Here is a 25,754-nt window from a genome sequence, read left to right as displayed (position 1 = left end):
CCCTTAATTCTGCACAGGACAATACCCACTCTCCCCCCAATTTCCCAGCACATTCAGGAAGTATTCTGTGGAGAGGGTGCAACGGTCTCTTGTTTGAGGAAAATCATTCTCAGTCAAAAGTGAGGTGCTATAGTTTGGATCTGACACATTCCCCCAAGGCCCAGGGGTTGAAGACTTCAAACCTAGCTGACAGTGTGCTGGGGGATGGTGGAACCTTTAAGAGGGACGTGGGGCCTACTGGGAAGAAGTTAGGTCCTGGAGCTCTCTATTCATCTCTTCTCTCTCCTCTGTCACCTGCCCATGCTAGACCTGGGACTGGGCTGCCTTCTGGTATGGTAATTGGGGATACCTTTGAGCTGAGAAGAAGCCACCTCCTCCAGCCCCACCTGGACCCAACACCCAAGGCCCCTCCTCGAAGGGCACTTTCTCTCCTCTGAATAAAACCTCCCTCCCTGGCCCTCACTTGCTCTCTGTTGGCCTTCCTGCTCCAGACTCGTTCCCCCTTTCTCTCTCCCCCTCTCTCTGTCCCCTGCCCCCATTACAATAAAGTCTTGGATCTAAGAAATTATTTGTAAGTCACCAGATCCAAAGCTTCCCTCCCCATTTTTGGATCATACCAGTCTATCCCAATGTTAAATAAGACCCTGGGCCCAGGAAACTGTCCATCTTGGTCTGCACTAAAAACCCAACAATTGCAGGTATGCCCCTGGGGAGAGTACAGAGGCCTGGCACCTCCCTCCTGTCTCTTTGCTCACCCTTTGCTGTGACCAGCTCTGTCCCAGCGTACTCCCTGCCAGCTGCTCTGCCGTCCACAGGCCCAGCAGTCCAGGGACCAAACTCTTGAAAACCGTGAACCCAACACCAGGTCCTTCCTTCTTTCCTTGTCACATGTATTTTGTTCCAAAACAGACAACTTGACCAAGTAAAGAATTTGCAACAGATGCTGAGATCTCAACCCTCATTCCTAACTCATTTCCCCAAATACAGGTAGTCAGGGGCTCTTCTGGCTTTAAATCAAGTCTCGGGCCGTAAAAGCAGACTGTCTCAGTTTCCCCCTATCCCAAACCCAGAACTTGATAACAGAATTATCTATGTGAGCCAGGTGTGGCAGTGCACACCTGTAATCTGCAATCCCAGCACTTGAGAGGCTGAGGCAGAAGGATTATAAATTTGAACCCAATTTATGCTGCATAGTGAGACTCTATCAAAAACAGGAAACGATGGCTCAGTGGGTAAAGTGTTCGCCATGCAAGCATGAGGAGTGAAGTGGAGACCCCCAGCACCACCAAAATGCTAAGCATGATAGCTGTGATCTCTGTGCTGGGGAGGTGGGAAGGGAAGGCCCCTCGGGACTACTGGCTGGCTAGTCTAATGGAATTGGTGAGTTCAGGATGCAGTAAAAGATCCCTTCTCAAAAAGTAAGGTGTAGAGAACCAAGAAAGACACCCAACATCAACTTCTGGCCTACACACACATCCACACATATGCACCCACATCCACGCAATATGCACCCACACACATGCACATCATACATGTGAAAGACAAAAGAAGGGAGGGAGAACAAAAAAGAATTATCTTTACATCTGAAAGTATCACATAAAAATGAAGTTGGAGTAAAACTTCATAGAGCCGGGCGTGGTGGCACACGCCTTTAATCCCAGCACTTGGGAGGCAGAGGTAGGAGGATTGCTGTGAGTTTGAGACCACTCTGAGACTACATAGTGAATTCCAGGTCAGCCTGGGTTAGAGTGAGACTCTACCTTGAAAAAAAATTCATAGAAAAAAGAAACAAATTCATAGAAAAGCAAATACATGGATAAACAGACATTAAATCCAGAGAGAATCAAAAATTCTGTAAGAAAGAAGTCATACTTTGGCATGTGGCTCTGTGAGGATTAATGTAGGCATAAGAATGAACTCAGGTGACTGCTACACATGGACAGAGCTTCAGGAAGCCAGAATGTTTGGTGGGGCCGAGAGCATGAAAGACTAATTATCTTGCTAGGGTGGGACTGCAAAGGAGGACCATAGCAGACATTTCTTAGACTCCAGACTTTATTGTACTGGAGGAGAGAAAGAAGGGGACAGGGAAAGAGGGAGGGAGACCGAGAGAGAAGAAAGAGAGAGAGAAGAGATAGTGAGGGGAAAAGGCAAAACATGCTCCTGGAAGAAGAAAGACGAGAGAGTGAGCGAAATCCACCTTGTGCATCTGGCTTTCCCAGGGTACTGGGGAATCAAACCTGGGTATTCTTAGGGATTTGCAGGCAAATGCCTTAACCACTAAGCCATCTCTCCAGTACCCCCCCACCTTCTTTTCTTAGCCCTGAGGGGTCCTCAATTACCATACCAGGAGGCAGTTTCAGTCTCCAGTCCCTGGACTAGCCTAACCAAGTCATAGGGGAGAGAGGGGACAGAAATCTCTGGGACCGTAACATCTTCCAATTTAGGAAATCAACAAATAATGACTAAGCTCAAGAAACCATAAGAAGTAGGATTAGTGGTCCATTATTTATACACATATAAGTAAATAAAGAACCAATTATAGAGGTAAACTAGTCTCTGGAAGTGGGGCTCAGGGAACTAGAAAAAGAGGGCTGTAGTAGTTCTGATTTTACAACTATATGCATGTCAAAGCATTAATAAAAATAGCAAGAATATTTTGATTTGTTAATTCCCCAGTTGCTCTTCTCAGCATCCTTGCTTTCATATGTCTAATTCCTTTATGTTATTTATGAAGTCTATTTATATTTTTCAGCTGATTCTCTGATCTGTAGCTCAGTTCTAACCAGGTCATCTCTATGGCTTTCCAGGCTGTGGAGATGTTCCATTGGAAACACTTGCTACATAAGCACAAGGACCTAAGTTCCATCCCCAGCACCCACGAGAAAGGGCCAAGCAATGCAGCACATGACTGTTACCCCAGTGCTAAACTGGGTAGAAACTGGAGAATCACTGGTTACTCCCGAGTCAGCTGGCCTGACCAATAAATAGCAGCTGTGGGCTCAGCGAAGGGCTCTGTCTCAAGAAAATGAGGTGAAGACGACAGGGGAGGGTGTCCGGTCTTTTCTTCTGGCCTCTGCATGAATGCACACATGGCACACACAGCTACACACACACACACATCTGCATGCACAACACATACACATAGTGCACACAGTGCACACACACACATGTCATACAGCACACACACTTACACACACACATACCACAGCACACACACATACACACACACAGCACACACATCTGCACGCACACACACATGCATACACCATGAGCACACACAAAAATGAGTAAGTAAATAAATAAAAGTGAATGTGGCTCTCAACCATACAGTCCTTTTCTCAAAGATTTACTAATGTTGGATAGACAGCTCATCTTTGGTGCAGTCACATCCATAGAACACCCACAAGATCTGGTTCATATCAATAGCTCAGCATCTGCTGGAATAAAGCTTAGCTTCCTAGACAAAGTAGAGTGCATAAGCCTAGAGTGAATGGCATCGCATGTCTCCTGGGTCTTCCTTCAAGGCCTAAGCATTCATTCTCCCCACTGCAAGGAATGGGGACCATGATGCCTGCGTCTTTGAAGGAAGCTGCCTCCCTGTCCTAGGGCTTTCAGTCCTTCCCTCTCGCTTCAGTGGGACAACTCTGAAGGGTCCCCACTTGAGAGTCCTGATGGCATGGCCCCCAAGGACACAGCACTGCAGCTGGACTTGTCCCTCTGCCCTCTGGCTGCCCCAGCTGGTACTCTGAGGCCCTCCTCTGCCCACAGCCCCAGTACACCTTGGGGTCTCAGGGTCTATTTCCTAGGAATGGAGCTTAGAAAACTTTAAATGCAGTTTAAATAAAGTCATCCGAGTGACTCTGAATTTTACTGGAAGCTTCCCTCGCTGTCCCACAGAACTATGTGGAACATATGAGCTTGCTCGCTGTGGGTCAAGCCCGTCACTGGGGGTAACACGCCTGCCTTATCATACTGGGGTCTTCACTTCCTTTACCGGCCTGGAGCTTTGGTGAAGGCTGTTGTTATGGACCAAGTTGTGTTGCCTTCAGATTAGTGTGCACAGGCTCTGCCCCACACCTGAACACATGCCTGTTCTTTAAGGTAGGGCCTCACTCTAGCCCAGGCTAACCTAAAATTCACTCTGTAGTCCCAGGTTAGCCTCGAACTCATGGTGAATCTCCTACCTGTGCGTCCCAAGTGCAGGAAGTAAAAGTAAAGGAATGCACATGCACGCCCAGCCATAGGTTTCTTTTTTTTTGCGTGTGCATGGGTGTGGTGTGCATGTTTATGTGTGTGTAGGTGCACACGTATACAGGTGCACGTGCATGTGTGAGAGCACACACATATACGTGGTAGAGGCCATAGGTTGACATAGGTCTCTTCCTCAGTCATCTCCACTTCCCTCTGAGACAGGGTCTCTCACTGCACCCAGAGCTCCCATTAGGCTAGACTAGCTCCCCAGTGAGCCCCAAGGACTCCCCACCACCACCTCTCCAGCACTGGGACTACAGGTGTGCACCGCCACACCTGGCATTTATGTTGGTTCTCGGGACCAATTCAGGTCCTTGCGCTTGTGCAGCAAGCACTTTATCCAAGCAGCCATCTCCCCAGCGCCAGGAAACAGCTAATTTAAGGAAGTAAATTAAAATAAAAGCCCTATGGTAGGCCATAGCCCAGCCTGACTGCCATTCTGTAGAAAGAAAAAAATTAGGGCCCAAAGACGCACAGAGTGAAGATCGTAGGACAACCCAAGGAGAAGACAGCCACGTGAGCACAAGAGAGAGGCCTCGGAAGCAGCCCTGCCACACTGGCAGCTCCTGTTGGACCTTGTTCTATGGAGGCGGAGGACGGCGGGGCCTGGCTCCACTCTGGACCCGTGAGGCCCTTTCCCGAGCAGCCTGTGCTACTGCAAGGTGACTGGCACAGGTTCCCTTCCCTGTGGCCTGTCACCGCCTGCCTGCTTAGACCTGCGCTCTTCCAGGGGACAGGCTGTTCCTGTATGGCACCTAACACCGCCCAGTGTCCGTCTCTGGCTAAGGACTGAGGAACACAGACACCAGCTGGGAGGAGGGTGGCTGTTGGGTTAGGACAGTGAGAGCCTTCCTTTCCTGGGGCGGGGGAGGGGATTGCCCCTCTAGCTTCATCTGCCTTTGCCACATGTCACCACATCCCAGAACCTAGCACACAAGCCGACAAAGTCATGTCTTGTCCCTCAGGAACTACAGCAAAAAGACACCTGAAAGAGGAAGTTTACGGAGCTAGGGGAATAGGTCAATGGGAAAAATACTTGCCTTTTAAGCATGAGGACCTGAGTTTGATTCCCAGAATCCAAGTAAAAATGCCAGGTCTGGCGACATATGCCTTAATCGCACTGCTGGGAAGGCAGAGACAGGATGATCCCTGGCACTTACTGGCCAGCCAGCTAGCCCAACTGGCAAGCTCCGGGTCAGTGCGAGGCCTTGTCACAAAGGAGGTGGACAGCACCTAAGGAATAACATCTGATGCCCTCTGGCCTCTACATGCACATGTGCAGCTCCCAAAGGACCAAATCACAACCTGAAGCAAAAGCAGATCAGAAAACCTTTCTCGAACCCAGCAGGAATGAACTGGAAGCTTCCTTTCTGCTGGGTAAGCTGTCAGAGTTCTGGAAGGTGCTATGCAGGCTGCCGGGGAAGAAAAATCAATAGTCTTAACCAGTAGTGACCTCTACAAGCTCCACACCCCACCAGCCAGGCAAGACGTGCCCGCTGGAGCAATAGTGGCATGACTATTATAACCAACGGCTCTCTGACTGAATTTGAGGAGTCTCTACGAGAGGGAATTTCTGCTGGTACTGATAACCTAGTCACAAGCCAAAGCCTGGGGAGGTCATAGGCCCTGGAAGGGAAACTATTACTTCTGTTCGACTGGATGGATATGCTATGTTCATTCTATTATCCTTTAGAAACTTGCGCTTGCATTCATGGGTCTGTGCTACTTGTACAATCGCTCAGAGAAACTTCTTCTTTTCTGTTTTTTTTTGGTTTTGTTTTGTTTTTTTCCGAAGTTGGGGTTTCACATTAGCCTAGACTGACCTGGGACTCACTATGGAGTCTCAGGATGGCCTCGAACTCATAGTGATCCTCCTACCTCTGCCTCCCCAGGGCTGAGACTAAAGGCGTGCACCACCACGCCCGGTGTCAGAGAAATTTTTTGCCGTTAGCACTGACTACTAGGGCAACTCAAAACTCATCCATGTCCTGAGAAGAAGCAAGCGATGAGTGCTCAGTGCTAAAAGAGGCATCTCTATCACCCCTCCAAGGCTCAGAGAACATAGTAGAAGAGGGTGTGGTGGTTTGATTCAGGTGTCTCCCATAAACTTAGGTGTTCTGAATGCTAGGTTCCCAGCTGATGGAGATTTGGGAATTAACGCCTCCTGGAGGGAGTGTATTGTTGGGGGCCGGCTTATGGGTATTAAAGCCAGTTTCCCCTTGCCAGTGTTTGGCACACCCTCCTGTTGCTGTGGTCCACCTTATGTTGGCCAGGGGGTGATGTCCACCCTATGCTCATGCCATCATTTTCCCCTGCCATCGTGGAGCTTCCTCTCGAGCCTGTAAGCCAAAATAAATCTCTTTTTCCCAGAAGCTGCTCTTGGTTGGGTGATTTCTACCAGCAATGCAAACCGGGCTGCAACAGAGGGGTAGGGAGAATACTGAAAAGCTGTAAGATAAGAAGGAGTGCTTTGGAACACTGTCCTCTGGACAGGACATGGCCATTGCACTTATGACCTCACCGCACCTTTCATTACTCGCACAACATGGGGCATATCACTGCTCCGTTGTACGTGGGAGAAGAGGCTGTGATGCTCCCGTGCCTCCCTAAGGGGTTAGCAGCAGTTAATGGCCACTGGGGGAGTGCGGAGCGTTTTCTTTCCTGACGTAGCCACTAGTAAATCACACATGCTCTGGCAAATAATCTCCCACCCATGCAGGCTACCCGAATTAAATTCAGCGGGATGCACACACGCATGAAATAAAAGACATCATGGGTTGGAGAGATGGCTTAGCAGTTAAGGCACTTGCCTGTGAAGCCTAAGGACCCAGGTTCAATTCCCCAGTACCCCCTCAAGCCAGATACACAAGGTGGTGCATGTGTCTAGAGTTCATTTACAGTGACTAGAGGCCCAGGTGCATCCATTCTCTCTCCCTACCCCCTCTCTCAAATAAATAAATAATTTTAAAAAAAAACATCAAAGGAGAAGAAGGGCAAATTGGGAAGAAGGGGGTCAGTAGAAGAGGGTCAGAGAAGGTAATGGGAGGGGATTATGTTCAAACTACATTATATACATGCATAAAAATCTGTCAATAAGAAATAAAGCTCTTGTTCTTCCAGGCCTGTGGAGGTAATAACATATGGCTCTTACCTTATTCTCTGTCCTGGTGGGACATTTTCTAATATATCTATGCCATTGACTAAAAACAAAAAAAAAGAAGGAAAGAAAATTTAAGAAAGAAAGAAAAGCCCTTTCCTCCAGTTGGTTAATGAACAGGACTGTTAAAGAGACTGGGAGGCGTATAAACACCCTCACAGATGTCTCAGGGGTCTTCCTGCCTTTCAGACCCAAGCAAGGAGGGGGAGAGCAGCCTGGCCTGATGAGAAGTCTGGCCAGGCTTGTCACCAGGTCCCCCGTGGTCCTCATGCTTACACACCCTGGCCACACTTTTAATTATCACCGTGCAGAAGGGAGGCAGGCCGCGCTGGCAGCTGCAAAGACCCCTCCTCCACGCCTGCCTGGAAACAGCGGCTCTTTGTGCACTGGCGGCCGGGAAGAAGTGTGCTCACAGCAGCTGGAGGCGAGCCCCAGCCAAGGGCAGGTCTGGGAGCCCGAGCCCGAGGGAGCCAGTTGAGGAGAGAGAGTGGGCGCCCATAGCCAGTCACAGAGTCAACGAGACCCCCAGTGCAGCTTCCCTTCTTGCTTCCACGTACTAGGGGAAAAAGGGCATTCCTTTGTCTGGGATTGCCACTTGCAGCCGCGCACTCTCAAGCTGCTGCATCCACAGAGACTTCTTCTGGGGGTGGCGGGGGGTGGGGGCAGGTGAGCAGGGATACAGATACGAAGCAGACTAGAGAAGGGGACGACCGGTGTGGCGGAGTGGGGCAGCGCAGCCGCGCTGCAAGAACTGTATCGTGAGCATGGTGACGCGTGCCTTTAGTCCTAGCACTTGAGATGCTGACGTAGGAGGGTTACCATGAGTTCAAGGCCAGACTGGGACTAGACAGTGAGTTCCAGGTCAGCCTGGACTCAAGTGAGACCCTGCCTTGAAACCCACACCCCACCTCACCCCCCAAAAAAGAGAATTGCATGGCATGCCTGAACATGGGCAGAAAACAGGGACATTCAGCTCACCCTGGAGGGCCATGGAGGTCTTCCTAGAAGTGCTTTGTTATTTTTCTTTTGAGTACTAAGCCAAGTCTGGCTAGCAGGTGGTGATGATGGTACACACCTATAATCCTAGAACTCAGGGGGTTGAGGCAGGGAGATGGTGATTTTAAGGCCAGCCTGAGCTACACAGCAAGACTCTTTATCTAATAAAGTAATATAAAATATAACATAATGTCAATCATGTAATGCAATGTAATATAGTAAAATAAAATAGAATAAAATAAAAGTGAAGACAGCTAGAAAGGGTGGGGGAGGCAGGAGGCAATGCATCTACGAGCTCGGGGAGAGCAGGCACGTGAGGAGGAGGTCTCAAGCCTCTGGACTCCCCAGGAGCGTTGTGGGTAGAATCGCCGTGCGTTGGGGACGGGGGGGAGATGAGTATAAGCAGGAAGAAGGGCAGGATCGTGGCAGGTCTCAGGGAAGCAAACTGTGGAGTCAAGGACTCCTGTGTAGTCCACAGGACATGAAGCCACCGCAAGGCCATGAGGGAAGAGCCCAGCGGGGAGAGCTGTCAGGGCGAGGTTCTCAAAGAACACTTCTATCTGGGACTCCTCCGGTTTCCACCTCTCTGGAGCAGCCTCGGAGTTATCATTCTCTGAACACACTTGCAGGGAGCAAATTATCCCACCAAGCCCCCCAGGATGTGGCTCGGGACTTCCTGCCCACAGGCTCCCAGCACGGCAGTGTGATCTAGCAGCAGCGGGCAGATGCTCATGAGGAAGCTCTTCCTTTTAGAAGCCCATGCTGTTTTAAAGACCAGGAAAGACAAGACACTTGTCAGGCGAGCATGAGGTGAGTTTACACTCCCTATACCCAGGGAGATTTGGGCACGGTACTGCAGGCCTGGAGTCCCAGCGTCTTGGAGAAGTGAATCCCCAGGACTTGGCTCACTAGACTAGCCACGGCACTGAGCTCCAGGTTCAACTGGGGACTGTCTCAGAAAATAAGGTGGAGAATATTTGAGAATGACACCCCAACATCAACCTCTGTATACACACACATGCATGCACGCATGCCTACATGAATATATACATGCATGTACACACAGAAGACACAAACCAAAAAAAAAAAAAAAAACAAAAGAGTAAGACACTACTTCCAATAAAAGCAATAGTAACAAGAAGGAATATTGATATCTTTTTACTCTCTAGCCCCATGCTGTCCTTGAAAACACCCACACACACACACACACACACACACACACACACACAGAGAGAGAGAGAGAGAGAGAGAGAGAGAGAGAGAGAGAGAGAGAGAGAGAGAAGAACCAAAAGAAAGAGACAGCAAGATGGGCAGAGAGGTATACCAGGTACCTCTGATCTCATGATTTGTTTTTTAATTTGTTGGTTTTATTTTTCAAGGTAGGGGCTCACTTTAGATCAGGCTGACCTGGAATTCACTATGTAGTCTCTGGGGTGGCCTCGAACTCACAGCGGTCCTCCTACCTCTGCCTCCCAAGTGCTGGGATTAAAGGCGTGTTCCACTATGTCCGGCCTTTGATCTCATGAATTTTTATTGCATGCATTCACTGCTTTTTTTTAAATATGAAAATAATAGAAGACTAGCAAATACCACCAAGGGTCATCAACCCTGCCCATCTTTGGCTCAGTGAAGTATCTCAAGACTATCAGCACTTAGGACACAGGCACAGGAGACCAGGGCTTCACAAACCTCAGAGAACCAAGGAAGAAAGCAGGGAGCGTGGAGACACATATGCTGCAAGGGATGTGGCCCACGGCTGGCAAGGCCGCTCGGAGAAAGTCTGTCCTGTGGGATTCCAAGCCAGACCACAGAACATGACTGCAATCCTGCTCAGAAGTTCAAAGGGTTCCAGAAAAGGGGCTCAGGGCCAGGCCATGGCACACCTTTAACACCACTGTGAACACTCAAATGTTACTCTCCTGGCTCTAGGAAGCCCCTAGAGCCTTCGGTGACCTCAAACTGTAGCTCTCCTGCCTCAGCATCCAGCGTGCTGGATTACTGATGAATGCCACCATGCCCAGAGAGCTGTTTTAGGCCTTTTCTTTTCTTTTGTTTGGCTTTTGTTTGTCTCCCCCACCACCACCACCAGGTAGGGTCTCACTCCAGCCCAGGCTGACTTGGAAGTCACTCTATAGCTCCAGGCTAGACTCAAACTCATGGCGATCCTACTTCTGCCTCCCAAGTGCTGGGATTAAAGGTGTGAGTTACCAGGCTCATTATTTTTTTATTCACCAGTTTCATTCATGATGATAATGTAATTTGATCATAATATCCTCTTTTGATTCCTCCTTCTCCTCCCCACTAACCCTAAACTCCTTCTTTCCAACTAGTTCCTCTTCTATTTTGTTGACTTTTTTTTTTTTTTCTCTTGCTGTCAGGTTGGAGCAACAGCCATTTTGTGTCTGGAAGTCTTGGCCCTTTCTACCTGGCATCATGTCTATCAAAGTGAGAAAACACCCTAGAAAGTTCGTGGACACTTTTGTTCATATAGACAGAACATGTAAGTTTACTTAACCACCTTTCAACTCTTGACCTTAGAAAAAATAACTACACATTATTCTACTATGTTTAAAGAGCAAGAATTTATACTGAAATCAAATAACTTACTTTAAAATTCCCACACTTAAAACAGAAATCATGGGCTAGAGAGATGGCTTAGTGGTTAAGGCACTTACTTGCCTGCAGTGCCAAAGGACCCAGGTTCAATTCCCCAGGTCCCACGTAAGCCAGATGCACAAAGTGTCACATGCATTTGGAGTTCATTTGCAGTGGCCAGGGGCCCTGGTATACCCATTCTCTCTCTCGCTCTCTCGTTCTCTCTCTCTCTCTCTTTCTCTCTCTGCCTCTTTCTCTCTATCTCTGTAGCTCTCTCTGAAATAAATAAAAATAAAATATAAAAAAAAATTTTTTTTAAAAAAAGGAAATCACTTGCTAAGTTGGTGGACGATGCCTATAATCCCAGCACTTGGAGGGCTAAATTAGGGGTGGGTTTCCATAAATTTAAAGCCAACCTGGGCTAGAGTAAGACTGCCAAAAACAAAAGGGAAATCACTTTTTTCAGAATATTTTTTCTAATTTTTAAGTTTTTGAATAATCTTTTTCTGAGATCTTGTTCTGGAGTGCCCTTTTCTTCCCTAATAGAGCTGCGTATCTTACAAAAATAGTGTCCCTTGAGAATATTTTAAACATATCTTTATTTCCCACAGAACAAGTATTAAGTCCCTAAAATTTAACTTGTACTCAAATCTCAAATATAAAGTCAGAATCCATTTTCTTCAATCATCTTAACACAGACATCAATGATGTCCAAAGCTGAGTCATAGAAACCAAATTTTTAGTCTCTTTCCAGCCTCATTAGTGCAGCAGACTCATTTTCACGTTTGGCTATAAGAAGACTTCCATTTTCCATGCTGTCTGTCCATTACTAGGGCTCTCTAGAACATTCTAGGATTATTTGCCACTTGCTTTTTTATCAGTACATCAGTACATCTAAAATCACTGCATTACCAAGCTTGATCCAAACTACTTCATGAGGCCTGGGAAATGGCTCAGCAGTTAAAGGCACTTTCTCACAAAGCCTGCACACCAGGGTTCAACTCCCCAGCAACACCTGTGTAGAGCCAGATGCTCAACACAGCACATGCATCTGGAGTTTGTAGCAGCAACAGGCCCTGGCATGTCCATTCTCTCTCTCTTTCTCTTTATTTCTTTCTCTTTCTCTCAAATAAATAAATAAAAATTTTAAGTCTAGATTATTGGAGTGTTGGGAAGACGACTCAGCAGTAAAAGGTCTTGTGTGCAAAGCGTGCTGGCCGGGGTTTAATTCCCCAACCACCCATGCAAAGCTGAACGGGCATTTGTTTTCAGCAGCAAGAGACCCCGACATGCCCATACACCATCACCCACACACATAAATAAATAATTAGTGCTTCAGAAAACAAGGGCACAGGGCTGGGAAGATGGCTCTGTGGGTAAATCCCTTGCTGTGCATGCCTGAGGACCTAAGTTCATATTCCCAGAACCCACAGAAAGCTGAGCGTGGTCGAGCACGTCTGTAATCCCAGCACTTCAAAGGTGAGATGGGAGGCCTCGGGAACCAGGAGATGGTAAGTGGGAAAGTCTCTGGAAGCTTTCGGACCAGCTAACCTGGTGAACACAGCTGCAAACAGCAGACAAAGTAGAAGACAGGACTGACACCTGCGCTTCTCCTCTGACAACCATATTAGCACACATGAGCGTGCCCAGACACACACACACATAAATGCAAAGATTAAAAAAAAAAAAAAAACTATACCAGGCATGTGAATATCAATCATAGCACACACACATGAATTGTCACAAATAACTCAGTAATTCTATTGCTTCCTGGCCTTTTGGCTAAGATCAAGTGTAGTAACTCAGTAACACTGACCTAAGCAAGTTCCTTAGATCTTCTAGAAACTACTAACTTGAAAACAATACACTCCATCAAAAGTATTGATAAATGGGCTGAAGAGATGACTTAGCTGTTAAGGCGTTTGCCTGAAAAGCCAAAGGACCTCAGTTCAACTCTCCAGGACCCAGGTAAGCCAGATGCACAAGGTGGTGCACGCATCTGGAGTTCATTTGCAATGGCTGGAAGCCCTAGCATGCCCATTCTCTCTCTTCCTCTTCCTCTTTCTCTCTCTCAAATAAATAAATAAATAAATAAAATATATTTTTAAAAAAAGTATTGACAAACAAGTACAAAATGGCAGTTAAGTAAGTGACACGAAGAATTCCAGCTTATGGCAGTAGACACAGCTCCTGGACAGTGCCCTGAGCAACAGAACGTTCTTAAGGACAGATGGTGGGCTCCAAAAGTGGTAACTATTTATAAAACAGATGAGATCTGCACTTAATTTCTAAATAAACCTTTAGCTAAAATGTACCATTTCTTAGGCTGGAGAGATGGCTTAGCAGTTAAGGTGTTTGCCTGCAAAGCCAAAGGACTGAGGTTTGATTCCCCAGTACCCATGTAACCCATATGCACAAAGTGGTACATGCATATGGAGTTTGTTTGCAGTGGCTGGAGGCCCTGGAATACCCATTCTCTCTCTTTCCCTCTCTCCCTCTTCTCTCCCTCTTAAATAAATAAATAAATAATTTTTTAAAACACTTAAAAAGTACCATTTCCTAAGAAATACAGTCCCCTACCTAGCTTGAAAAACCAATTTTAAAAAACAGTTTATTCACTTAAAGATCTGGAATGCAGAGTCCATGCAAAGATTGATGCTCTACCTCCTCCCAGTGTTTTAATATCTGGAAGTAGCCAGAAAACATAGCCGACAAGGTGTCAGTGAACACCTATAATCCCAGCACCTGAGAGACAGGCGAGAGAGTCTTGAGTTTGAAACCAGCTTCAGTGACAATGAACTCAAGGCCTGCATGGGCTACACTGCAAGGCCCAGTCTCAAACCCATCCCCCAAAAGAAAAAGATGTGATTATAAATCTACTCTATTTATCTTCCACTGATTCACAGCATACACACACACATACCAGAAGCTTCTCTAAAATATCAAAGCACCTCCCGTTGTAATTCTGTAAATGATGCTTTTAAAAACACTAATGGGGTGGGGGGGTTGCAGAGATGGCTTAGAGGGTAAGGCACTTGCCTGCAAAACCTAAGGACCTAGGTTTGATGCTCCAGGACCCACATAAGCCAAATGTACAAGGTGGCATATGCATCTAGAGTTCGTTTGCAGTGGCTGGAGGCCCTAGTACACACGCATTCTTTCTCTATTTTCCTCTTTCTCTCTCACACACACTTACTCAAATAAATAAATAAGCAAACACTAACTGAGGCTAGGGAGATGGTTCAGTGGATAAAACACTTATGCAAGTGTAAAGAACTGAGTTCAGATCCTCAGAATTCCACATAAAGCCGGAGCCTGTAGCATCTGCAATCCTGGCGCTCCTACGCTGAAAGGAACACAGAGGCAGGAGAACCCAGGGAATATGTGCATATGCAAACACAGCAGACCCTGTCTCACACAAGGTGAAAGGGAAGACAGGCATCCAAAGCTGTCCTCTGACCTCCACACACCTTCAGATGCACCGTGGAATGTGTGAACCCACACTAACATACATAAGCATGCACACATATACATGCATACATTATCCATGCACACACACACACACACAAAGATTAAAAAACACAAACTGGGGAGGGGATATGATGAACAGTGGAATTTCAAAGGAAGTGGGGGGAGTGAGGGAATTACCATGTATGGTAGTTTGAATAGATGGCTCCCAATATATTCAGTGTTTTATTAGTTTTCAGTTTGCATCTGCAGCCACCTGGCTGGAGGCAATGTCACTGGGCAGATCTTAAAGTGTGGTGGTTGGTTTGAGATTTCAATCTAAAGATATGCAAAGTGTACCTAGGTGGCATTCCTGAAGTGTGCTGTGCTGTGTGGCTTTTGACTTGTTAGGCTTATGCTTCTCTCTCTGTGTTTGGACCTGTGAAAGCAGGCCAGCTTCTTCTGCCATGATGGAACTTCCCCTGGATCTGTAAGCTTCAATAAATCCCTTCCTCCATAACTGTGCCTGGTCTGGAAGTTCATCTCAGTGAACCTGAAGTTGTCTGCTACACCATGGAATATTGTTTACAATTATGGAAGTCATCAATAAACAAAAAATAGAAAAGGAAAAGCAGACATCATGCAACTTAAAACACGCACACACAAACTGGCCCAATCCACCTGTATCTCACTTGTTGCTATAATAAAATACCTAACAGAAGCAACTTAAGAAAAGCAGGGTTTGTTTTGGCTCACAGTTTAAGAAGAGACACTGCCCCTTGCAGCAGGGCATGGGGGCAGGTGTGTCCACTGACCACATCACACCCACAGTTGAGAAAAACCGTGAGAGGATGGCGGAGCTCCGGTCTACCTTCTCTTCTTTTATTCACCAGGCGTCAGCCCATGAGCACGATGTCACCCACATTCAGGATGGCTCTTCCCACTTACATTAAGCCTCTTTGGAAAGGCTCTCACAGGCATGCCCAAAGTGTGTCCATAGGTGATTCCAAATCCAGTCGAGCTGACAATGAAGATGGACCACCACACCATGCTCATATCCCTGGCTCACGAGTTCCTTCCACCTCACCAGAGCCCTTGCCAACCACCTGGTGGCACAAAACACTGGGGAGAAGTCCTCTGGTGACACAGGGTCTCATGTGTACCAAGCTGACCTCAAACGTGCTATCTAGACAAGGATACCTTGAACTTCTGGTCTTCCTGCCTTTACCACTCTGACTACAATCATGCAACACCATGCCTGGTTCACGTGACACATCTAATCTGAGATGTGCAATTTTCCTTTACATACTAACTTAAGTATAACTTTCAAAGTGAGCTGATATTTCTTAATCTCTATTTTATTTCCATTCAAATTATGAAAAGGGTCCCACTAAGGTCTGTCAGCTCATGAATGACACTTTAGAAGGGATTTAAAATAGGGAACTAAAAACAAAACCAACGCAATCATAGGCAAGACCAAAAGTCTAAAATACAACATACATACGTGCATGCACACATGCACACACACACATACACAGACACAAAACTGCTCATTAAAATGGAGAGAAATATGTTTGGTGTTCCACACGTTTTCAGTTTAACTAAACCAGAATAAGTTGAAAGCAAACTTGAAAATGAAATAAGTGAGCAGCAGAAAATAACACAGGTCATGCTACACTATGCCAATGGCCATGTCTTATAGGCCAGAAGTCAAAGGACTTAAATTAAATGCCTGTTGTCACAAAGAAGGCAAAATCATTTCCAGAAACAAAAGAAAAGGAAACCCATTGCACAAAGCAACATTCCAGGCACGTGCATTACCCAGCAGGCTTTTCCTATTATAGAAAATGGACATTTTTAAGAGAACCCAACTGACTAGGGCACCACAGTGTCTTCATAATTCTTCCCTGTTACAAGATTTAAGTGCATCCGATGCAACACTATTCTACCAAAGAAAAGACTCACTACAGACTGTCTTCACTCAGGTCCTCACTCAGACACCCAGGATGAAGACTCAACAGCCTTGCTGGTCGTTGGGACCAGTCTGAGGGCTATTATTCTGTCTATAAATCACCTCTCTTCATTCCATCCCTTTTCTTTACATATGTAAATTACCGTGTCTGATCCAGAGTCCCCTTACCAGCCACCAGGGCCAAATTACCCTCAAGGGACATCCATGAGCTTGTTATTTTTGTAACAGCATTAAAAAGGGGAGGAGAGGGGAAGAAGGGGGTCTATTTTCAAGAGTCAGAATTCCTCTTGATTAGATTTCTGGCTCGCTGGTAATGTTTATTTCTGGAAGGCTTTACCTTCTGCAGCTAAATGTTTGCATTTTTCAGAGCCAAGATATGGTACAGCGTTTCCCAAGAGAAGTCACTTCATGTAATATATGCTATGCTTTGAGAAAACAGTTGGTCAAATTCTAATATTGCCCCTTGGGATCCAACCCCAACTTCCAGTATAAGATCCAATCTGACACAATAGAATTTTAAATAACATGTGCACATGCGCACGTGCACACACACACACACACAGAGCCTTGTCTTCATCTAATGACCACAGCCCTTTTCTTCCTCCTCCAAGGCACCTTGCAGGATGTTCAGCACTTAGAACACAGAGCTTTCTGCTCAGTAATAAATCCATCACAAAATGGACAAATACATTCTCCTTTTTCCTGGCATTAAAACAAGAAAATGTTATAGTTTCTACCAAGATCAATCACTAAGCTATTATAATTAGACTTGTGGATCATTGCAGCATTAATAAGAATTAATAGCACAGGGATCTGGAAAGATGGCTCAGCAGATAAAGTGCCTGACATGCAAGCACAAGGATGTGAGTTTAGACCCGCAGCACCAAGGTCAAAACCAGGTGCGGTAGTGCACGTCTGCATTTCCCGTGCTGGGGAGGCCGAGGCAGGAGAATCCCTAGGGCTTGCTGGCTTGCTGCTCTGGCCAAACCAGTGAGCAGCAAGATTGTCTCAAAAAGCAGACAGCAACTGAAGTCAGCCTCTGGCCTTCATATGTGCACACGCACCTGCACCCACATGCACCTACACACATGCAAGCATGTATACATGCACACACAAGAAAAGGATACACAGCATGTGCATATGTCCATAGCCTGCAAATGTTGGCAGAGAAGACACATCATAAAGCCTCCTGATCCCCAAACAGGATCATCTAGAGGCCAAAATTATTTCAATTTCATGGTTTCCTTGAATTGAAAGAAGGAATTTACTTCTGTGGCAACTAAAAACCTTGAAAGGTAGCCCTTCCATTTTTCTTTCATTAAAATGCACACATGATTTTATTCCAAGCCTTGCACAAGTCACAATAAGGAGGAAGGAGAGGGTGAACTGTAACATGACACTCATCTCATCACACTAGGCTCAAAACCCACATCTCGAGGATAGATATTTGCCACACAGCAGCACAGGCTGAAGGCATCCACCAGGAGAGCATTCTCTCTGTCTGGCCAGCAGCTGGACTCCACTTCCACAAACCTGCCTGCTAACGACAGCCAAAGCTCTTGGTATCTCTCTCCACTCCATCATATTTGTCTCTCTGCAGAGGAGAGAAGCCATGTTGCTCATTTATAACTACCCCGCGTATCCAACCATCTAAAAATTTTTTGCTCATCAATAATAGTCAACTAAAAGCAAGAGGATGGCCCACTGGGGTTAGAGAAAAAGACAGGCAACACCAACGCTTATTGATCAGCAAGACTCGTGATACTCACTGAACGCAGCCACCGCAAGGGCTAGTGTGACGATAATGGAGAACCAAGATACCCACAATGCCTTCTTTCTGTAGTTCTGGGCTTCGTGAGGTTTTAGGCGGGTACTGCTTTCTAGTAAGCCTGCCCAAAAAAAAAATTAAAAAGAGAAAAGGAAGTTAGACATCTCCTTATTAAGAAACACACAGCCAGAGTTACAATTTCTTATCCAAACATGGCAAACTGACAGCCTATAGACAAACATGTGTTTTTATCTTCGTGTTTTGCACATGGGGAGCCCTTGACAACAGCAGGAATTTGCAAAAACTCCCAGGCAATGCCACCTCAACTATCTTGGGTCAGCCTAGAACATCTGCAGTCTGACTTGATTTATATTCCTTTCTTCCCCTTGGAAACTAAATTATACATGCCATGTCTTTTTTTTTATTTTCTGAGATAGGGTTTCACTCTAGCTCAGGCTGACCTGGAATTCACTATGTAGTCTCAGGGTGGCCTTGAACTCATAGCAATCCTCCTACCTCTGCCTCCCGAGTTCTGGGATTAAAGGCGTGCACCACCACACCTAGTGACATGTCTTTTTAAAAAAAGTATTTATTGATTGATTGATTGATTGATTGATTGATTTGCAAATGCAGAGAGAAATGGGAGACAGAGAATGGGCATGCCAGGGCCTCCAGCAGGTACAAACAAACTCCAGATGCACTTTGTGCATCTGGCTTTACTTGGGTACTGGGGAATCAAACCCAGGTTTTGCAAGCAAGCACCTTAACTGCTAAGCCACCCCCATGCCATTTCTTAGTTGCTGGAGAACCAAGTTTTCAGCCACGCATGCGTCTAAGTAGAAGGTGGCTGAGCCCACTCAGCTCTGGCTGCACAAAACGTCACGTGCTTCCTGGGAGGCCTCATCACACCAGTCTAGCAGTAACGAAGGAATTCATAGAGCTTGGGTGTGCATTTGTAAAACATCACAGTGTGTCATATCACCCCTGCCCATCATTCGCTTTGCCCCACTGACCATCACACAAAGCTACAGTGACAAAAAGAATGGCACCTTTCCTCACCTAGAGGAAGGCACATGGCTAACACACCTATAAGACAAGTTAATAGGAGAGAACTGATAATGAATTTACTGAATGAAAGGTCTGTGAGAAGGGCTGGGATGTAACTCAGTTGGCAGAGTGCTTGCCTAGCATACATGAATCACTGGGCTCCATCCCCAGCACCTCATAAACCAGGCATGGTGGTATAGCCTGTAATCCCAGAACTTGGATAGTAGAGGCTCTTACAGGAGGATCATAAGTCCAAGGTCATCCTCTACTACATAAAGAGTTGGAGAACAGTTCAGGATGCATGAGACCAAAAAAAAAAAAAAGTACAAGGAGGGAAAGGGGAAAGAAGGGGGAGAGCAGGAGGGAGGGAGGGAGAAGTAAAGTCCTATGTGACACAGAAGACTCCAGAGCCAAAGACACGAAGGCTGCGGGAATGTTCTTTATGCTCAGATTCAACGAGCAATGGACAGCCCTGAAGAAACACGATTGGGTAAGAGGGAAGGAAGGAGTAACAAGCAGGAAGAGGGGCAACCCAGCAGGGCCTGCCTGTCTATTCAGGCTCTTCTGTGCTGCTCTCCTTTCTTGGGGGTGGACCAGGATTCCTGGAATAGGGTCTTGTGATTGCTCTTCTCTCAGACAAGGTAAGTCAGAGGTTTCTGTGATCAGCTCTTACACAGAAAGAAAGGGTGTCATTAGAGCAATAGTTCTGGGTTTAATAGCTGCCTTTAGGGGAAGAGGAATTCGAGTTTACGTGACCTGCCTTGGGGAATAAAGGGGTTTAGGAGAAAGAAGGGCAGGGGAGACTTCTAAGGTCTCCAAGGACCTTCAGTTCACAGTCCACTGTGTGCCCACATTCCACCGCTTAGGGTATCTTTTTTCTGAATCCCACAAGTGCCCCAAGCCTTAGCTTGTTTAAATATTATAACCAAGAGGCTGGGAAGATGGCTCAGTGGGTAACGTGAATTTCATCCTCAGCACCCACATAAAAACCAGGCATGGTAGGGTGTTCCTGTCATCTCAGCACTGGGGATGCAGAGACTGGAGGATCCCTGGGGCTCTCTCTGGCCAGCTAATTTAGTCTAATTTGTGAGCCAGTGAGGCCAGTGAAAGACCTTGTCTCAAAAATAAGGTGGGAGAGTGACTGGGGAAGAGATCTGACATGGACACACGCACACCACACACACATACCTATGAAAAATTTATAACAAAGGCCTTGCTGAAAGCCCTCAGCTCTAAGCATCCTGGAACCAGACTTTGAACAAAGCAAGCAGGGCTGTTGAGAAGGACGCTTTGTGAGCAAGCAGCCCAGAGGATGCAGAAGTAACTGAAATCTGGGGACTTAAGCCAGATGAAAGGAGAGATGAGAAGGCAGGAGCAAAGCACAAACCCATATCCACCATCTCACTGAGACACTGTCCCCGGATCTCTCTTCACAGATGCACTTGGATGGCAAAAGGACAAGCCTTCGCTCTCATCAGGTTCCGCGCTAGGTGCAGGTGACTTCAGATGATAATGTAGTATGTCCCTCTGTCTGCTTCTTTCTCAGCTAAAAAAAGCCCCCTCTCTGCTCTTTACTGACGTCACTCTTGTGTCCAGGGGAAGCAATGACCTAGGCTAAGCAAATCCCACACGCCCCTAAATTTTCCTTTCCTTTTCCCAAATGATATGAAAATCTTCCTTTCTTTCTGGCTGATTGAATTTCAAGAGAAGTGAACCTAAACCATTGAAGTACTGGCGCAAGTAAGCAGCTCATTTGCTGGGATTTTTTTTTTTTTTTGCATGTGTGTGGCATGCATACATGTGGGAATGGGGTACACATGTGTATGTGAGAGCCCATGCACATGTGTGCATAGGTATGTACAGGCCAAAAGACAAGCTCAGGGGCCATCCTCAGCAATCCTGTCCACATCCTTTGAGACACTGGCCTGGAACATGTCAATTAGTTTCCAGGGTTCTTCCTGTCCCACCTCCTCGCTGCTGGGATTTTATTGGTGTCCACCACCGTAGTTAGCATTTTATATATGGGCACTTGGGATCCAACTCAGGTCCTCATGCTTACGAGGCAGTCACTTTACCCTCTAAGCCATCTCCACAGCCCCTCAGTAAGCATTTTGACAATGACAATTTCAAGGGTGCAAAAATCCCATTCCTTTGAGAAGCTGCTTACTTTTCCAAGGACAGCCACAATCTGGGTTGTCTATTCTGAGATGTCACATTTACCTTCCTTCAGCCAGTTGGTTTCAATAGTGCCTTGGTCCGGCCACACCTGAAGACCTTCCCCTAACCCTCCAAAGCACTGGGGCAGCTCTCTTTGCAGGAGGCTCAAGTAACAGCCACAGGGGCCACGCCACCTGAGCCTTGGGTTTTCTCCGACTGTAAAAACAGTTCTTTCCCGGACCTAACCTCTGTCTGCCCTGATAAGATTTTAAAATTAAGAAAAAAAATAACAAGGGCTGGGGGGATGGTCCAATGGCTGAAGCGCTTTCTGTGCAAGCCTGAAAACATGAGTCCAGATCACCACACCCACACCGAGCTGGATACTTACTGCAAGCACCCCTAATCCTGGTGTGCCTGTGGTGAAAAGGAAGTGGAGATGGGAGAACCCAAAGCTCATAGGCCAGATCCCCTCAGAGACCCTTCCTCAAACAAAGCTGAAGGTGGAGACAGACATCCGAAGTTGTCCTCTGACCTCCACGTGTGTGCCATGGCACAAGGGACGTGCACTGAACACCTAAGCATACATCCATCACACGCACACACACTGCAGTGATTACAACGGAAATACCACACAGAAGAGGAAGTGCTTTCCTGTTTCTAAACATCTGCGCCTTATCTCCCGACTCTCACTTCTAACAATGCAGCCTATGCCAAGAATGGGACACTTCCTACTCCTGTACCTCCTATGAGGGGAGTGGAGAGTGAAGACCTGCAAGGGCTCAACCCAGACATGGCTGGTGCACACACAGACATTCTGTATCTGTCCTGGGGGTGCCGCACATTGGAATTCCTAATGTGGTCAGGAAGCCATGCTTCCCAGAAGGAAGGAAACAAGGCAGCCTGGAGAGGCAGGAGGGCCCAGCACAAGCTAAGACAGGCCTCACGGCCACGCTCAAGGCTACAGCCTCCCTGCTCACACTTGGCTTCCGAATTTGTATTTCTAACCTCACTTGAATTCATATGTTCAACTTGAGACTGGCAATACTGAGCACAGGGTTTTTTAATGAAGAAGAGGCGGATGGGGCTAGAGGGATGGCTTAGCGGTTAAGGCACTTGCCTGCAAAGCCAAAGGACCCAGGTTCAATTCCCCAGGACCCACATAAGCCAGCTGCACAAGGGGGCACATGCATCTGGAGTTCGTTTGCAGTGGGTGAAGGCCCTGGTGCACTCATTCCCTCTATCTACCTCTTTCTTTCTCACTTTCTCTTACAAATAAGTTAAAAAAAATTTTTTTTAAAGAGAAGGCAGGTGCCAATATATGTGGGGAGGTTTAAGCTGTGCATCACTCCCACACTAGTATGCGTTAGCATTGCTTTTCCCTGAGTTTGTCAAAATTCATTGTTGATGCTATTAAGGTCTCACGCTGCAGCCCAGTCTGACCAGGAACTCACAACCTCAGCCTCCCAAGTGCTGGGTTACAAGCTTAAACCACTAAGCCCTGCTGCATCAATCTTTAATTCACCTGCAGTAGGGGGATATCTACTAGATGGGGAGTTTTAGGTTCTGAGGTCAGAAATAGTGGGACATGCTAAAGCAGGTTACTCCGTAAGGGCAAGCCACACCCTAAGGTTTGGGAAGAAATGATAGAAAAGTGGGTATTAAAAGAGGAAATGGGAGGCCTAAGATCAACTGGGCTGGGCTGTGTGTGTGTGTGTGTAAAGGTCTTTAAGTCACCAGTGTGCTCTCTGCTCCCTTAGCAACAGGGTCGGCCACAAGGTCCAGGTTTAGGATATTCTGAGTTAGCTAGGTTTCTGCAAAGGAGGCCGCATGACGTCTAAGGACAAAATGTCTTCAGAATCCCAAAGCATTAGCTTACAAAGCATCTCTCTGCCTGGAGCTTGAAGCGGTCTACAATAAGTCCTGACCACTCAGGAGGAAGCCTGCGCAAAAGGGAATCGCCAAGGTAGGTGTGCAGACAGAGTGCCCATCCCCCGCCACGCCCTGTGGTGCTAGACTTGCCCAGCAGAAAGCCACTGCGCCCCACAGACGACTGCTGGGGCTTCCTGCCCTGTCGCAGCTCTGGAACCATTCCCAAGGGACAGAAGACTCCATATAGGAACGATGGACTAACACAGCCACAGAAAAGATGGCAGTAAACTCCCAGCTAACCTGATTTACTTAACCAGAATACTCAGTTATCATTAACTCTTTGCCACCAGGAACCGGCCAAACAAAAGAATATCATATGACTGTCAGCTAGCTCGCCATGGCATTAGGCCTTGGATTCTGTAGGGGACAGGATCCGTGTGAACAGAGAGGCCGTGTGTGCCATGCTATGCTTCAACACAGGAACAGCTCACGAACAGTGAATGCTTTCAGGGAACAATAAAGTAGAAAATGAAATTCAGCTGACCACTGACACCATAAAGAATGAATTCAGAAGGGTTTTTCTTTTTCTTTTTTACACTTACGCATAATCTGCAAACAACCCTAACATTGAGTCACCCTAGCACCATTTTCCCCCTTATTCTTTTGCCAAGTAGGGAGAAAGTGGTCAGCTTAAGCAGGCGACCTGCAATGCTACAAAATTAAAATCGACCGGGGCACCTCTTTCTTCAATATAAAAATTTTTAAATGTTGCAATATTAGTTATGGGAGGGAGCAAAGATAATAGATACATCCCATAATAAGAGTGAGAGGTTTTGTTGGGTGCCTGGTGGTGTCTCCAACCTTGGGGTCTCCAAGACTATCGAGTTATGCGAGTCATGCGGGAGGAACTGCAACACTGGTGCAGAACTCGTTGCAACTGGAGCAGCTCCAATTCCCTGAGCACCTCCGCGGCTTCCCGCTTCCCAGGGAATCGCTGTTTCCATGTCATTCCATTTCACACGCTGCTGTTCAGAATTTTTAAGAGCGCCTGCATCCCAACACGAAATAAAAATGTACAGGAGATACTAAGAATAGAACAGAAACCTGCTAAGACTAAAATAATATAATCCCTCCACAGCCGACAGATAAAAGCTTCCAAGAAAATTGGGTAGAGGTCCAAAGAACCGGTTTCCTGCTGAAGGACCCAGCCGCAAGAACCCCCGCTCCCGCCACTTAGCGGCTTTAGCAAACTACTGATTCTTTACGGGGGCAGCAAGAGGAGAGACGAGGTCGCTGCTGAAAGCACGGCATCCGTGCCATCGGCCAGGAGAATGGGATGGGAGAGGGGAGCGACCAGGGAGGCACAGGGGAGTCTGGCAGCATTCCCTGCGGGCCATTCCAAGGAACAGCAGCTGCCAGTCAGAGGTAGGGAGTCTAGCCTTCCTAAGAGATGCATGTCTTCAGGGATCAAGGCCAGTGTCCAGGGCTGGGCACACACTCCCCGGGGAAGTACCAAGTTTCAGTAGCATCCATGTAGATGAGATCAGTGGCCCAACCCCAAACGTCCCAGCCCTCTGCCAGCACCCCGACTGTAACCCCGGACTCAGAGGACCTGCGGGTAGCCGGGATCCCGGCTCACTCCCTAGGTAGCATCCTTCTCCGGGGCCAGCATCCTGACGAGCACCGGCCTCTGATCCCGCCCAGGGAACTTTCCCCAGGTGGCCAGCGGAGCTCACAGCGCGGGACGCGAGGGATCCGCGTCCCCGAGCGGGCGGGCGCCGAGCAAGGCCTGCGGTCCCGGTCCCGGGGAGCTCGGGGCTCCGAGGCGATGAGTCGCCGGGCAAACTTTTCCCGCGGGCGTCGGGCTGGGGCTGGGGGACGGCCCAGAGCAGGACCGGCGGAGGGGCGGCTGCCCGGCCCGCGCCCAGGGCGGGCGGTGGCACCGTGGCCCCGGCTCTGGGCGCGCGCCCCGGGTCGCAGAGCCCGGCTAGGAGGGCGACGGGAGGCTGCGGGCGGCGGTCGGGAAGGGACCCCGGGCGGTGCCCGCTCACCTCGGTCTTCCAGCCCGTCGCTGAACTGGCCGCTGTCGCTGAACCGCGGCTGCCGCTGCTCCTCCTCCGGCTCGCGCGCCGTGGAGCTCCGCGGGCCCGGGCCGGGAGCGGCGGCGACCGGGGGCGCGTGGCCCCGGGGTGGCGGCGGGATCGTGGGGCCCGTGGGGCTGCGGCGCTCGCTGCCCGCGGCCGGCTCCATGACGCGGGGCTGCAGGTCGGATGCGGCCGGGGTCTCGCCGCGCGGAGTGAGGCGCGGGCGGTGGGCGCGAGGGGCCGGGCGGCGGCGGCGGCGGCGGAGGCGGAGGCGGCGGAGGCTGGGGCCCGCGGTCGTCGCTGCGCTCCGCTCCGCCCCCGGGGGCAGGTGCGGCGGCTGGGACCCGCCCCGTGCGCCCGAGCGCGAGCGCCGAGGCCGGCGGAGACGGAGGGACTAGGACGGTCCCC

The 25,754-nt window shown here is 48.1% G+C and overlaps 1 protein-coding gene across 1 annotated transcript in view; it reads right to left on the bottom strand.

Annotated features, from left to right (window-relative positions):
- Positions 1-25,512, bottom strand: part of Tmem163 (transmembrane protein 163) — a 227,169-nt gene extending 201,657 nt beyond the window's left edge. Inside the window, exons 1-2 of the mRNA XM_004668129.2 lie at positions 25,314-25,512; positions 18,191-18,310 (exon numbers count right to left, since the gene is read on the bottom strand). Coding sequence (XP_004668186.2) covers positions 18,191-18,310; positions 25,314-25,512 — 319 coding nt within the window. The remainder of the gene's footprint in view (positions 1-18,190; positions 18,311-25,313) is intronic.
- Between the last annotated feature and the right edge of the window lie 242 nt (positions 25,513-25,754).

The sequence above is a fragment of the Jaculus jaculus genome, chromosome 5 (genome assembly GCF_020740685.1).
Source record: "Jaculus jaculus isolate mJacJac1 chromosome 5, mJacJac1.mat.Y.cur, whole genome shotgun sequence".
NCBI classification, from domain to species: Eukaryota; Metazoa; Chordata; class Mammalia; order Rodentia; family Dipodidae; genus Jaculus; species Jaculus jaculus.
This window is presented reverse-complemented; position numbering and strand designations above follow the sequence as displayed.